This window comes from Akebia trifoliata, chromosome 8 (assembly GCF_017979445.1).
Source record: "Akebia trifoliata isolate Shusen 1 chromosome 8, ASM1797944v1, whole genome shotgun sequence".
Taxonomy (NCBI): Eukaryota; Viridiplantae; Streptophyta; class Magnoliopsida; order Ranunculales; family Lardizabalaceae; genus Akebia; species Akebia trifoliata.
Genome location: NC_141382.1, coordinates 48,825,676 through 48,841,411, shown reverse-complemented (window position 1 = coordinate 48,841,411; position 15,736 = coordinate 48,825,676). Strand labels below are relative to the sequence as shown.

Below are 15,736 nucleotides of genomic sequence, written 5' to 3'. Positions count from 1 at the left end.
CTTTGAATAAACAACAAACAACATATGATTTTAAGAATGACTTTGATCTTTAATCATCCTTTACAAGGAAAGTGTTAAATGATTTTTATTTTTAATGTGTTGAGTGTGATGTTTTGTTTATGTTGAAATAATAAGTATGTTAATGCTTTATTTATGTATGTTACATGTAATGAGTGATGCTTTGTTTAATATTTATTTTGTTTAGTTTTAAGTTTTAACTATTTTAATTTTGCTAGTCAAAATAATAAGAATGAGAACCTAGAACCGATCTGAATCAATCCGAATTAAGGTTGATTTGGATTGGTTCAGTTCTATAGAGTAATTAGATTGGTTCGATTCCAAATTTGTAGAACCGATCATGTTTGATTCGATTTTAATTTTGTCAAAATCCGAATCATATGCACCCCTAACAGGTAGGGGGTATCTCGTTAGTTTGAAACATGATCCATTCACTAGTTTAATCTAGTTTTTATAACACTACCAATATATATTTCTTGCTTATATATTGGTTATCTGTCACTTTATATTATTATAGATAAAGAGAAATTATTTGCACTCCACTGATGGATCCATCCAAAGTTGTTTTTATAATTTAAAAATATTTGATATGAGTTTTGGACAGATTAGAACAATAAAAAAGGTCCCCAATTACCATAATATGTAGATGAAGCCAAGGTAAGATTGGCGATAAGAACATGAGTCAACATGTTAAAAGAATAAAACCAATTTTATTTGATCTTTTGTAGTTTGTAACAAATAACAAAATAAAATAAATCAATCCCGAAGGGATACGCTAAACCCATGAAACCTAAATCATTGGGAGTGTCTCATTAACATGGATATTATCGGGAACTAAATTAAACCCATTCCCCATTCCCCAATTCCTCCATTACTCTCTCTTTATGGATATTTAACATTTTATAATAAACCACAAAGATGACAAGTTTCTCTACAAAAAAATAAACAGACACTAAACACCTCGAGCTGATTCCAAGGCTATTTCCAGAAGATTTGAGATAAACCAGAACAGAAACGACACGAGAACATACCCTTCAAACTTCTTCTTCAACCCATAACAATCCTCTTCCAAGGCAGAATTAATTAAACCCAGCAATCAAGCACGGACCAAGATTAAATAAAACACTGCAGCCAAAACCCCTACAAACCCAGTCCACAAATCGAAGTAATTACCTCTGTTTGTAACTTTAGCAAAAGCCACAACCGAAACAGCGACAAGTAACATGTAAGCAACGGTAACTAAGGAAAAGTATACCCGTGTCCTCATTAATAAATCCTCGAGATTCACAAACTGAAGAATATGTTTAATCTTGAATAGGGTGACGATGTAGAAGGTGATCCAGAAAAATTCTTCGATGCCCACGAGAAATTCGAGGTGTTTTTGGATTCTAAAGAAGCAATCATGGAGTCCAAGGTTCTGAAACTCCTGCATTAATGGCAGAACTAAGAGAACAAGAAGAGAGAAGGGGAAGAGCAAGAGAAGTGTGATTGAGAACGTGGGTTTCCCTGTTTTTAGAGGGAGATCAAGAGCCTCCATTAGTATTGTAGTTGAATCCAACGGCTGAGATGAATCGCTAGTCATAGGCAACAACACCTTCTTAGCCTTAGCCATGGCTTCTCTGTTATTTTTCCTTTAAAAGCTCTGTTTCATCATTTATAAGAAAATAATAGTTTCCAACGAATGGCTAAGATGGGAAGTTTTTTCATAGGGGTTCTCGTCTTGTTGATCTCTATGAGTTTGATTAATACGAGGTTTTGTGATTAAATGGTTTACAAAGTCAGTTGAAGCCATCACGTATTTTGCTTAAAAGCATGTCCGATAGCTTACAACTTGTGTAATAATCCGAGTTCGCAACTCAGTACGCTTCCTAACTTGGACTCCGTTACATTACATCTCAGAACTCCTAGATATGATGTTTTGTATAAGAGTCCTGATAATATGACTCACCAGGTGGCATACTCAATTGACACCTCAAGAGACAAATTCGAGAACTGTAGATCTGTACAACTTGGGATACATGATTGCACTTCCTCATAAAAAAAAATTGTATCCCAAGAAAACTGTGTATCTCACGGAGTACAGATTTACAATTTTCGAACTTATCCACATCAGGAATTTGAATCCATAGTATGCCACCTGGCATGTCACGACTCTTTGTATAAGTTTGTATGTTGTGTTTAAAACTCTATTATATGTTGATCAGATTGAATTGACTCAATGACTCAGGAGTTAACTCCGTGAGTGACTAAGAACCCAGTCTACCCTTTTGCCTGTAGCATGTGTAGCATCAAGAAGTTCATTTCTTGAATGTAATAAAGGATATCGTGGGTTCAACTAAGATGAAATTTATTTGTTAATAAGATAAGAAATAAATAAAAAAGTGACAACTTTTGTTGGGTTGAGATTGGGATATTAGTGAGCCCTGGATGGGGTCTTGATAATTTTAAATTGACTAAATCCTCTTGGGTTGCATTCAAGCATATGGGCCTAGATTTTGAAATGCAACGTGAATCATACTTCATATTGACTAGCCCAAGGTCTGAGATGACTTGTTTGATATTTTGAAAATATATGTCAAGACAATCAAGTTTTGGAATTTTTGATAAATTAATTTATTTTTTTATAATGTAAAATATATATTATTTGAAACCAAGTATTATCTTATCTACCAATCTTATCAGTTATTAACATTTTGAAATTGACGATTTTAACGATAGGGCTATGCATATGACGCCTATTGATTTGATATTACCCTTCATTTCAAATTAGCAAAATCAATGTCTCCTTACCTAATATAGATTCCAAATATTATATATATTAACCAAAAAAAAAAAAAATACTCCCAAGTAAAATAATTGGTCTAGTTTGAGATGAGATGCCTCAAACAAGATAATAATCCAAGTTTTAAAACCATATGTGAGCTTGCATTGAGGCAGACCTATACCAGCATAAGAAGGGGTTCAAGGGATTTGAACTTAAGACCTTGGGAACAACCTCTACAAGGTCTTACTACTGAACTAAATGGTCATTTGTTTTACCTTTGAGTTGCATAAAGTTTAAGGAAAGCACAAGGACTTTGGGAATAACCTCCACATATGTGAGCCTGCATTGAGGTAGACCCAAACTAGCATAAGAAGTGGTTCAAGGGGTTTGAACCTAAGAACTTGGGAACAACCTCCACAAGGTCTTACCACTGAGTTATGTAGTCCTATGTTTTACCTTTGAGTTGCATAAATTTTAAGAGAAGCACAAGGACCTTGGGAACAGACTCCACATATATGAGCCTGCATTGAGACAGACCCAGACCAACATAAGAAGGGATTCAAGGGGTTTGAACCTAAGACCTTGGGAACAACCTCCACAAGGTCTTACCACTGAGCTAAGTGGTCCTATGTTTTACCTCTGTGTTGCATAAATTTTAAGGAAAGCACAAGGACTTTAGTCTGTAATATTTTTTTCTTTTACAATTTGAGCTAAACTTAAATAATAGAATTTGTGTTATTGGTTTGGGATTAGGATTTTAAACAACCAATAATTTTAAGCTTATTTTGCTACTATCATTTCAATTCACATCAATCCAACAATCGGAATAAAGCACATATTTTGAGAATCATCTTGTATTTTGCTAAGATAATCTGATAGTTAATGTGTTTTTAACGATTGGGATTCGTATTTTTAAAGCCATGACCTGTCCCATCCTTGATTATTATTTCTCTTAGTTATGATTTTGATTCTTGGGCATATATATTCTTGAAATAGACAATTTGTATTAAAAGTGGGAGTAAGAAGAAAAGTTTTCTGTATTTTTGTTTTAGAGGGATCTCAAAAGAAACAAAAAAAACTAATTTATTTTGTTTTGACTGATGTGGATGCGTACCTGACCTGACGGTCGATTGGATTCATCACCTACGAATCCACGTCAACCGTGTACCTTCATCACGACTCTTCTACTTATTCTAAAGTTCTTGGACTCTATGTATTCTATAACATAGTCACAAAGTTGGAATATGGATTCAAAATGACAAGGGAAAACTTCAAAAAAGAAGGACGAGGGATGGGGAAAAAATGAAGGATTGGAAACCTTTTTGAGGTTTCTGTAGAAGTGGGAGTAAGAAGAAAGGCTTTTGTCTACAAGAATACATCGATAGACCCATTCGTCTACAAGAATGTAAGATGAGTAAGGGAAAGAGTGGGAGTGAGGGTAACACAAACCCATTTTAGCATAAAGTTTCTAGTAGATTAAGGAATGAAGATTACACAAACCCATTTTTCTACAACAATGAAAGATAAGTAAGGAGAAAGGGTTAATGTTCTATAGATTAGGGATATTAATCTGAATTTTTTATTATGAGAGTGGGAGAAGATGAAACATTTACCTTGAACAATAGCTCTAATCGTCGTCTTGTCGAAAAATCACTACTATTTGATCATCGTTTCGTTAGAGAAGATGTTCTCATCGAAGAAGATGAAAGATTGGAAACCTTTTTGAGGTCTAGTGGAAGTGGGAGTAAGAAGAAAGGCTTTCTCTGTTTTATTTCATAAAGGGATATCAAAAGAAACAAAAACTAATTTATTTTATTTTGGCTGATGTGGATGCATATTTGACGTGGCAAACAACTAGATTCATCACCTACGAATCTACGTCAACCGTGTACCTTCATCACGACTCTAAGTAGAATCTAAATCAAATATGTAGAGTGTAACTTAGTATTACACCTACAAGGAGGAGTGTGGAATAAAATTCTGTTACGTGCCTGATTTTTAGAGAATACAAAAATAAAAATAAAAGAGGAATAAGATTGAAAGGGATCTAATTCGAGGTAGTCGACCTCCAGATCAATTCGAGATGGTCAGTCTCAGGTACAAATTTACAGTGGAGGCACTTGCCCCCCACAATTAAAAAAAAAAAAAAAAAAAGGTTCTCCTTAAGAATTTGATATATTTTGAGTTTGCCCTCACCCCACTCAAGTTTTTGGGAGAACCATTTTACTTGATTAATATTTAGCAGTTATCTCCATTCTCGTTAATGAAAATACAACTTGACTTAGGTCTTTTCTCATAGACTAATAATAAATGACCTAAATGCCATTTTCTACAACATCTAACAAACAAACCATGAATTTTTGCCTCAAAACCACTCATATTCATGTTCTTTAATCTTCTCGGACAATTATAATTTACCCCCACTACAAGAAAATCCTGACTCCGCCCCTAGTCAGTCTCCTAAATCCAACGAAGGACTTAATAATATTACTCTGCATATTTTATTTAGATTCACTAATAAGTTTAAATACAAGCTCTTAAGACTTCCATAATCTACCCCACTAGTTACATGAAACAAATATAGTCTAAAACTACTTGAGTTATGATCTTATGCTTCTCAACCATTATAAGTTACACTACTTCCTTCCTTGCATTTAGGCACGTAACAAATTTATGGTCGGAAAATATCCCAAAGCAATCATTTTCTATCTCCAGTCTGTTACACATAAGGATGGAGAAATTGAGAAAGATGTTTCTCATAGAATAAAAATTGGATTGTTAAAAGAGAACAATGAAATGAACACCATTATCAAAGAGAAGATCTTATAGAAGATGCATAACAATTCATTCATCTAACTTGTCTACAAAATTAAAGATTACCTATGAATTTAAATGGAAATCTAAGCCTTATGGGGTATAAGCAGGTCGTCTAATATATGTTTTTTGTTTATTTTTTGGTTAAGTAGTCTTGCTAGGTCATCTCGACTTCTTTGAACATCTATGTTGATTTCTTTGTATTTTTATTGATTAAATTATGCTTATAAATAATATAACAACTTTTCAACAGAAAATCCTTTTTCTGTCTAATTATTAAAGAGAAATAGAAATCATAATTAAAGATCTATCCAAAAAAAAATAAAAAATTGTTCCCAATGGCTTAAAAATGGATTCATAGTAAGTCTTTTGGAATGTATTTGTTTTTTTTTTGTCCTTGAACGGATTCCATGCACCTGGACTATGAGAGAGAGAGAGAGAGAGAGAGTTTACCTGAAATCGAGTGAAGGTGATAGCTTTTGTAGAAACACAGAGAGCGCAGGAGGATGAACTTCTCGCCAGTCACGGGAACCCAAAACGTGTCAGTCAAACAATGTCGGTTATTCAAGGGTAAGTAGGATCCTTTCTCTTGCCACGTAGAGAGTGACGTGTCCATCAAGATTTCCACGGATAAATGACCGAATATGTTGTGTACCTTGTGAAGAAACTTACACGAACCCCAACAAAACGAGAATAAAAGATCCACCAATAACAATCCAATTATCAAATGTCATCATCGTACACATCCCTATGCACCACAAAATAAACTAATAGAAAATCCTACCCGGACAAGTGGCGATCGTGTGACCAAAATCAAGAACACAAGAGACTTGGGTTGGGGGTGGGGATAGAGTTGTCAATGGATCGGATCAGACCCGAAATCTGATATATTTCAATTGATAATTTTAAGTCTGGATTGATGTTTTAGATTCTGTTAAGGATCCGATCTTATATAGTTTCAAATTGGATTTGAATCAACCATGTCCAGATCCTATAAGGATTGGATCTAACAAAATATAAGAAATCATATAATTTATATCATATATTTGTTGAGGCATGTGAAGTTTATTTAAATTTTGTATATAAAATTGGGTTTGACTAAATCCAGTTGTTAATGGATCAGATCTAAAGTTTAATATGAGTTTTGATGAAACCTAATTTGATAAGAATCCGATTCAATATTTATCGAATCAGTCCCTTACCCAATCCTGATCCGATCCATTGGCATACCTAGGTGTGAAACAAGGCTGCACTTGAAAGGATAAAGATTGACGATGAGGGTATTTTAGTCACTTTATCTTGTTATTGCATAGAAGATTACGGTCAGGGGGTATCTCGTCAGTTTGAAAAATATTTGTGTATTATTCACTAAAACCCAAACCAACAGGGTATGTCTAAATTAAATAGACAAGACATTAAAAAAAAAAAAAGCGAGGGAGAAAAGCGATTTCTGCGCGACGAGCTAAACCCACTTAACAACCCTTCCCTGCAAAATGCGAGCGATAACCTGCAACCCGCCTCGCAACTCTCTGTGTTTAAATTCAACGGTCTCCGCTTGCTTTTCCCACCAAATCAACTTTCAATATCTAGGGTTAGGGTTTGGTAAGCTACGCTTCTTCAAACCAGATGTTCTTGTTCCTGCGTCGCCTCAATTTCTCCTCTTTGTTCTGAATCTCCACCCATATTTTTTTTTTGCAGACGCGAAGTATTCAGCGCTTCGGATCCGCCATTGGAGGAGTACTTCTGCTTCTTATGGAGGAATCAAATCCGTTAATGGATACAGAAGAGAGAATTCGTCACCGTGGGACGACGAGAGTCCGTACGAATTATTGCCTGGTGGAAAGCGAGCTTACTTCGATGAACAAGATATTATCTCATTTCTCGATCCTCCGAAAGATCTGATTCCATTGGATCCATCTTCGTATAATCCTGCTGCGTACCTTTGGTTTGTTTCCTATAATTGCCCTCTGTTTGTTTGAGCAAATCAAGCTGAGAATTTCCTGGTTTAATCGATTTGATTTGAGACAATTATTTGCATCTAAAAGATTGCAATTAACTTGGATTTTTTTTTTCAAATATGGTTGTATGGTGTGGGTATTAGTCTTTGAATTATTGTGCTATTTTGAACTATTTTTGGGATATAAATTTTTAGCTCTCTTTGGAATTTACGATGCCGATAGTGAGAAAGGTTTGATATAAAGTTGTGTTGGATGACCTTACTTTCCATTGAAATTGTCATATGTACTTACCGTGCATGTATTGTGGAGATTCTTATCTAATTGACTTACCCGACACAAATAGTTTATGTTATGTTATGTTATTAGCATTTTTATGTGACAAGATGTTGAATTAGGAGTATCTTCTATTGGTTGAGGGATTGAATTGCTCCCTAGCTAAGAATGAAGAAAGACATATCTCATTGTATCTTGGAGCTTCTCTTACCTAGTATTCCTCGTTTATTTGTATTAATACAAATATATAATTGTAGTTTGATTTTTTTTCCCCTTTAATCATGAAAACCTCTAGATCACCAATAGGTCACAATCAACTCTGTTTTAACCTACTATCTTTGTCGTCTTTGGGCACCACTAGGGTACCTGCTAAAGAGGCTTTGATGCTTAAGTTCATAGAATAATCAAAAGGTTGATTTATGATTATCCTTACCCCTTCAATATGATTTCTCACGCGAAAGTTGGTAGTTCCTTCAATGATGTATAGCCCATTTGTGCGTCTTGGCATAACTTACTTGTTTCTTTGTCATAAATGCATCATGCTAGGCATGTTGCAATAATAACCAGTCTTTTGAAATTTGAACTGCATGAAGGTTGATCAATTGCACACCTTTAAGCACATGTCACCGAGAGAGATGACTAGATGAGACAGCACTAGCTATAGTATTATTTTCTTGCATATGGACTGAATTCAGGTGCAAACTTCATAGACATCTTCTGAAAAGTTCATTAAGAAGAAACTTTTAAGTACATTGCATTGCTAATGGAACCCAGCATAGCAGCAATGTTATAATGAACATTACCAAGGCATACATGCTACAAGGATGAATGTGTGTTCTAATTACTTGTTCTCCATCATTTCTGTTAATATGTTAAACCAAATGGACTCCTTTTACCACGTCAGGGATGTGCTAAAGTCTGTGAGTGGCAATACAAACCCCACCATCACGCTTAAACCTACAAAAAAAAAAGTTTTTTTTCTCACTCGTTTGATTTCAGTGATCCTGATGATTGAAGGCCATTTTTGTATATTCGATTCAGTAAACCTATATAAATAGTGCCACTGAAAAGTTATCAATTTACCATACTAAATTGGGTTAGTTATTGTTTGTTTCTTGAAGGTTTAATTATAATCGCTAATTTCCTCTCCAGTTAATAATTTTGCATGTGAATAAGATTATTCAACTCAAGTTATGGTTTGTGCTTTTCATGTCAGTATTCTTGTTCAGTTGAATAGCTGCTTGTATCCATTTTGGCATGTTAGAAGATTTACTACTAGAAATTTATAGCTTTCTTCATTTTAACACATGATAGTCTCTCAATATTTTTTAAGTCGTGTTCACTTCATGATATATTCTGAACTGTTGTTCCTGTCTCATTAAAAGTTTGGTTTGTTATGATCTGTTATGATCTCTAGGAAAAAAATTGAAGATATACCAGAGGAAAGACGACATCGGTTGCTTTATTTGCTGGAACCTAGGTTGTTTTTGCAAATGCACCAAAGTTCTTTTTTCCTGATAAATAACGAATGCTCCTTAGTTGTATGATGTGCTACTTATTTAAAAATGGTTTAATTAGAAGTAATAGATATTTTTGTTTGATTGTAATGCAGGTTGATATCAAGAATTTGGGAAATAGCTGGCACACGATATGAGGATTCTAAGCTAGTGAAGCAAAGTGCATCTTGCTTGCTATCTGATGGAGTTAGTGTAATGTCACTTGAGCTTTGGAATTGCCGAAAAAGTGGAGGTAATTTTTCTAATTGCTCCTTTTCAGTTTCTTGTTCTTATCCGCTTAAATATGATTTTAGAAAATCCTTCACACACTACAAAATAATTATTCTGTTTTGTGGTTTAGAAAATATGCCTTTGTTTTTAATGTGGCTAATGTATGAGCAATGAAATTGGCAAGAACTGTTAAGAATCTCTCTCTCATGTGTGCTGCTAGGATTGGGTGAATTGGATGTGGGAAAAAAATCTGCTATGGTCTGACTTCTTCCCCACACCTTGAAAAATTATTTGGCATTTGAGTATAAGGGATAGGTAGAATGAATTGAATGATCATACCTTTTGGGGGAGGGGTTTATTTATATACTGGGATCCCAACTCCTAAAAGTAACAAGTATCACTGTCTTAGAAGGGGTTGTGTAGCGGTCATCTACCCGGAAAGTTCTCGAGTTGGCCTGCCTTGGTTTAGCCACGAATTAAAATTCTCTCTTTAGGATGATCCTGACTTTCCAATCAAGAATTTCGAGAAACATATAGAAAAGTTCTAAATCAATGGTGCTAAAAGCGTACTCATGGTCATCAGCTCTATCATTTGAGACTCCTGTGTTGCATAAAGATGCCATAAAAGATAAAATTTCTTGTCATATTTTGTTTGGAACTATGATGTCTTTAGCCATTCCTGAGGTTGTTGGGCCAGTTTAACCATATCTGACTGCAATTGACTTTGGTTGACTGGATTTTTTTTTTTTATAGCTTTCCTTGACCATGAACCGAGTATCTATCCTCAGATTTTCATCACATTTTATTAATCATGTATATTTTCTGTGAGAGTTATATGTACATGTTTGTGAGATACATAAATTTCAGTAGTTTATGTGCGTATTCACAAATTATGTTGATGCAAGGTCAAATTTACATTATTATGGATTTTCTAGATTGCAGGTATGTTTATTTATTTTGTCAAACTGGTGCTATTGCATGTTTAATCTTTGTAATCCTCTGAATTTTTTGAAGTTCTAAACTTGAAATCTTCTTATACCTTTGTTATACTTCTCATTTGAATATTTGATGATGTTGGTGTTCAACATTATGAAATAGGACCCTTGCCTGTTACTTGGATAAATTTCTTCACGAAGGTCAACCCTCTACTTGGTTTTCGGGGAAGTCCTTAAGCTACAATATTTTACTTTGCTCTGTTATTTCACTCACCACCTATGTCAAATAAGGCCACTTATTTAACTGCAGTCTCTGTATTCCATTGTGTCAGGCTATATTTTGTTGCGATGGGCAGGCTTATGGGCGGATAATTGTTGGTAATTTGTTTATATTCTTTTGTGGTATATGAACAATATCTTTTATTGTTCATATACTTGTGTGGTATAGGTTATTAAATTTTAGTCATTTCCAAATTCCTTTAATCAAGATGTTGACTGGTGTGCCTCAGGTGTGCATGCACTTGAAGGTTATGGGATTTGCATCATATACACCACACACACACACACATCTTAATAAATAAAAAATTTGTTAAAAATTTTGTGCTTTCATCCGCTTGGCACCTGATCATGTTTTTGGTTGCCATGTGGATGTGCAGTCCTTACTGATAGGTGGTCCTTCAGTCCATGCAACTCAAATCTCATTATATATACACATTTGGGGGGAATGAAAAGAATAAGTTATAATTATTTAAAAAAAAAAAAAGAATAACCTAAAGATATCTGATGAAATTAAAACTAAGATTAGTCTCTCGTGAGTGACATTTATTTCTCTCATAATCTGACAATATATATATATATTCAGGTGGCTCACTTCTTGCTGGACTTGCAAATTCATTTAGTCCATTGTACTTCACCGTAAGAAAGCATGAAGAAGTAATGTCAACAGAACAGCCTTGTGATTTAGCATATGAATTTGGGGATGGGCTTTTGGATCTCCATGACTACCCACAAGGCTTCCCAAAACCTGGTGAGTTAATCGATTTCTAGTACAAGAAGTTCCATATGATATCTAAGTTTCATGGTTTACATGTGAATATGCTTACTTTGTACATTATCTGGGATCATGCTCTTTCCATTACACTGGCGATCTAATTGATATTGTTTATGAACTTGAATAATTATTTATTTTGTTAGTTATAATCACAATCAGATGCTAGTTGTCATTGTTATTGAACCTTTGTTTGTCTTTATGCCATTTATTAGTAATAAATAATATACCAATTCTATGTAGATATTTTTTAACTTCTAAGAAATGTATTTGCAGAATAGTATATCTTTGAATTGATAAAACACATTAGAATGAATGCCAACCAGCATAAAATTGATAATGTTTTGAACTTATGGAACACCATTCAAGTATAGAACACCATCTAATTTTAAGGTTTAGAAACAAAAAAATAATCCCAAAATAGGACAAAGGTATGGTCTTGAACCAGCCTATAAAAGTGGTAATCTCTTTGTATCTTTACATTTGTAGCTTCAATACATAATATTGGGACAATGCTTTTTTTTTTTTTTTCTCAATTACAGTAAAACATCCATGGCCTTTCAATGATTATGTGGTCTTGTATGTTCGTCATGTGGGACCTGGAGTAATGGTAGGACAAGCATGGCAAGAAGGGAAAACACTTGAACAAGTACCTAAAAAATTCTGTGGGGAGATTCTAATGGTGAAAAATTATGCTTCTAGCATAGAAAATAAATGAACGAATGTATTTTCTTCTTTTTCCTGCTTGTCACATGGTTTATACGTCAGAGCAGCTGAGTAGTTCTATGAGAATGCTAGAAGATCGACTAACGAGCCTATCGGTGAAATATGTCAAGTCTTGAGTTTCCAAGTTTGGCAGAAAAGAGTATTTTGCTGTGTTTGAAGATTTGAGGTAAGCTTTTCCTTTGAGAATGGTGACATAGTATAATGTGCTTAATTTTTTACCTTTTTTATTTTATTTTTCAAGATTTAGATTTCAAAAGCATTTGATTTATTTTTAATTAAAAATAAAACTGGATTAGTGCTGGGAAAAAATCTCACTTTTATGTTAAATGGCATATTCCTTTAAAATCATTTCAACATATAATAAACCTAGAAACCATTTTGGCTGAATAAGAATAGGGATCGCTTTACTCTTGGGTAAGAGGGTGGCTTCTGAGGGATTTTTTTCTCACGGGCTTTTTCCTTGTAGATTTCACAGGTTCTCTACTTTGTGACACATAAAGCCTAATGAGGTTAGTTTTGTCAGTTGGAGATGCCATTCAAGACACACGGGGTAACGGATCCTATGAGGAAAAATTCTGTGAGCAATTTTTTTTTCTCGCTTTCTAATCTGTATGGGTGGTTAGATTGAATTTGGCAGTGTTATAAAAACTAGATTAAACTAGTGAATGGATCATGCTTGACCTAATTTTGGGCAAAAAAAAATTTCTTTTTTTTTAATGTGAATGTTTTAAAACACGATAAGACATTTTATTATCTTTTTTTTTTATTATTATTATATATAAGCCTTTAATAATCAAATTTTAATATTGTATATTCAATGTTCTCTCTCTCTAGATAATTTAGGATACAAATTATACAATTTTTTTAACGAATGTCGGTCCAACAAAATCAGGGTCTGGGTGCAATCAAACAAATTTGGCAAAGTTTTGCCCACCCATCGATTCGATTTTTAAAACATTACTAAATTATAACGTTATCAACTTCTACAATGCATGAAACGCTCCCCTCCCTTTTTTTTTTTCATTAAAAGCCAAAATAGATTTGTTGCTTATACATTGGTTATTTGTCAGTTTAATTATCATAGATAAAGGGAAATTATTTCGACTCCACAGATGTATCCATCGAAAGTTATTTTTATAATTTAAAAATATTTGATATGAGATTTGGACAGATTAGAACAATACAAAAGGTCCCCAATTACTATGATATGTAGATGAAACCAAGTTACCCCTTATTTAAGAAACATGAGAGATTGGCTACAAGAAACAAGAGTGAACTAGTTAAAAGTTTAACAGCAATTTTATTTGATCTTTTTTAGTTTGTAACGAAATAACAAAATAAAATAAATCAATCCCAAGAAGGGATACACTAAACCCAAGAAACCTAAATCATTGGGAGTGTCTCATTAAGATGGATATTATCTGGAACTAAATTACACCCATTCCCCATTCCCCAATTCCTCCACTATTATTCTCTCTTTATGGATATTTAACATTTTGTAATAAACCACAAAGACGACAAGTTTCTCTACAAAAAAATAAACAGACACTAAACACCCTAAAGCGAACCTTGAGCTGATTCCAAGGCTATTTTCAGAAGATTTGAGATAAACCAGAACAGAAATTGGACCACTTAATAGCAGCAGAAAGGACACGAGAACATGCCCTTCAAACTTCTTCTTGAACCCATAACAATCCTCTTCCAAGACAGAATTAACTAAACCGAGCAACCAAGCACGGACTAAGATTAAATAAAACACTGCAGCCAAAACCCCTACAAGTCCAGTCCACAAATCGAAGTAATTACCTCTGTTTGTAACTTCAACAAAAGCCACAACCGAAACAGCGACAAGTAACATGTAAGCAACGGTAACTAAAGAAAAGTATACCCATGTCTTCATCGAGATCGTCGTCAGCGATCTAAACCTCATTAATAAATCCTTGAGATTCACCAACTGAAGAATCTGTTTAATCTTGAATAGGGTGACGATATAGAAGATGATCCAGAAAAATTCTTCGATGCCCACGAGAAATTCGAGGTTTTTTTGGATTCTAAAGAAGCAATCATGGAGTTCAAGGTTCTGAAACTCCTGCATTAATGGCAGAATTAAGAGAACAAAAAGAGAGAAGGGGAAGAGCAAGAGAAGAGTGATTGAGAACATGGGTTTCCCTGTTTTTAGAGGGAGATCAAGAGCCTCCATTAGTATTGTAGTTGAATCCAACGGCTGAGATGAATCACTGGTCATAGGCAACAACACCTCCTTAGCCTTAGCCATGGCTTCTCTGCTATTTTTCCTTTAAAAGCTCTGTTTCATTATTTATAAGAAAATACTAGTTTCCAACGAACGGCTAAGGTGGGAAGTTTTTCATAGGGATTCTCGTCTTGTTGATCTCTATGAGTTTGATTAATACGAGGTTTTATGATTAAATGGTATAAAAAGTCAGTTGAAGCCATCATGTATAATGCTTAAGAGCATGTCCAATTGTTTACAACTTGTGTAATAATCCGAGTTTGCAACTCAGAACGCTTCCTAACTCGGACTCCATTACATTACATCTCTAAACTCTTAGATATGATGTTTTGTACAAGAGTCCTGATAATATGACACGCTAGTTGGCATACTCAATTGGCCCCTGAAGTGACAAGCTTGAGAATGGTAGATCTGTACATCCGGGGATACATGATTGCGTTTTCCCATAAAAAAATGCATCTCAAGGGAATTGTATATCTAGAGGAGTACAAATCTACAATTCCCAAACCTGCCCACGTCAGGGATTCGAATCCAGAGTATGCCACCTGGTGAGTCACAACTCCTTTGTATAAGTTTGTATGATGTGTTTAAAACTCTATAATATGTTGATAAGATTGAGTTGACTCAATGACTCACGAGTTAATTCCGTGAGTGACTAAGACCCAGTGCACGCTTTTGTTTGTAGCATCAAGAGGTTTAGCTTACAACTTCAAATTAGAGTCTAAACTGCAGAATTTCATTTCTTTAATGTAATAAAGGAGATCGTGGGTTCAACTAAGATGAAATTTATTTGTTAATAAGATGAGAAATAAATAAAAAAGTGACAACTTTTGTTGGGTTGAGATTGGGATATTAGTGAGCCTGGATGGGGTCCTTTCGATAATTTTAAATTGACTAAGTCCTCTTGGGTTGCATTCAAGCATATGGGCCTATATTTTGAAATGCAACGTGAATCATCCCTCACGTTGACTAGCCCAAGATCTGAGATTACTTGTTTGATATTTTGAAAATATATGCCAAGACAATCAGGTTTTGGATTTTTTTGATAAATTTATTTCTTTTTTTATAATGTAAAATATATATTATTTGTGATCAGGTATTATCTTATCAGTTATTAACATTTTAAAATTGACGATTTTAACGATAGTGCTATGCATATGATGCCTACTGATTTGATATTACCCTTCATTTCAAATTAGCAAAATCAATATCTCCTTACCTA

At 34.2% G+C, this 15,736-nt stretch overlaps 1 protein-coding gene across 8 annotated transcripts; it reads left to right on the top strand.

Moving 5' to 3' along the window:
• The first annotated feature begins 6,999 nt into the window (after positions 1 to 6,999).
• On the top strand, positions 7,000 to 12,998 carry LOC147397435 (WD repeat protein). 8 transcript variants are annotated; one of them, XR_015180231.1, is made up of 9 exons: positions 7,001 to 7,198; positions 7,295 to 7,541; positions 9,245 to 9,307; positions 9,440 to 9,576; positions 10,653 to 10,690; positions 10,822 to 10,867; positions 11,406 to 11,516; positions 12,080 to 12,429; positions 12,730 to 12,998. XR_015180231.1 is itself a non-coding variant. In XM_086449114.1 (8 exons), the coding sequence occupies exons 1-8, from the start codon at positions 7,090 to 7,092 to the stop codon at positions 12,316 to 12,318; spliced, it is 813 nt and encodes a 270-aa protein (XP_086305240.1). In that variant the 5' UTR covers positions 7,001 to 7,089; the 3' UTR covers positions 12,319 to 12,998. The 8 variants fall into 8 exon arrangements, 2 of the variants coding, with proteins under 2 accessions (XP_086305240.1, XP_086305239.1); XR_015180234.1 differs by having other exon boundaries at positions 11,352 to 11,516; positions 12,311 to 12,429; positions 12,739 to 12,998; XR_015180233.1 differs by having other exon boundaries at positions 11,352 to 11,516; positions 12,311 to 12,429.
• Positions 12,999 to 15,736: the final 2,738 nt, after the last annotated feature.

Bases quoted from the DNA above. Each gene is read 5' to 3' on its own strand.
- LOC147397435 (XM_086449113.1), top strand. From the start codon at position 7,090: ATGCGAGCGATAACCTGCAACCCGCCTCGCAACTCTCTGTGTTTAAAT. The intron at 7,542-9,244 runs GTTTGTTTCCTA...TATGATCTCTAG, and splicing joins AATCCTGCTGCGTACCTTTG to GAAAAAAATTGAAGATATAC. The intron at 10,868-11,351 runs GTAATTTGTTTA...ATATATATTCAG, and splicing joins TTATGGGCGGATAATTGTTG to GTGGCTCACTTCTTGCTGGA.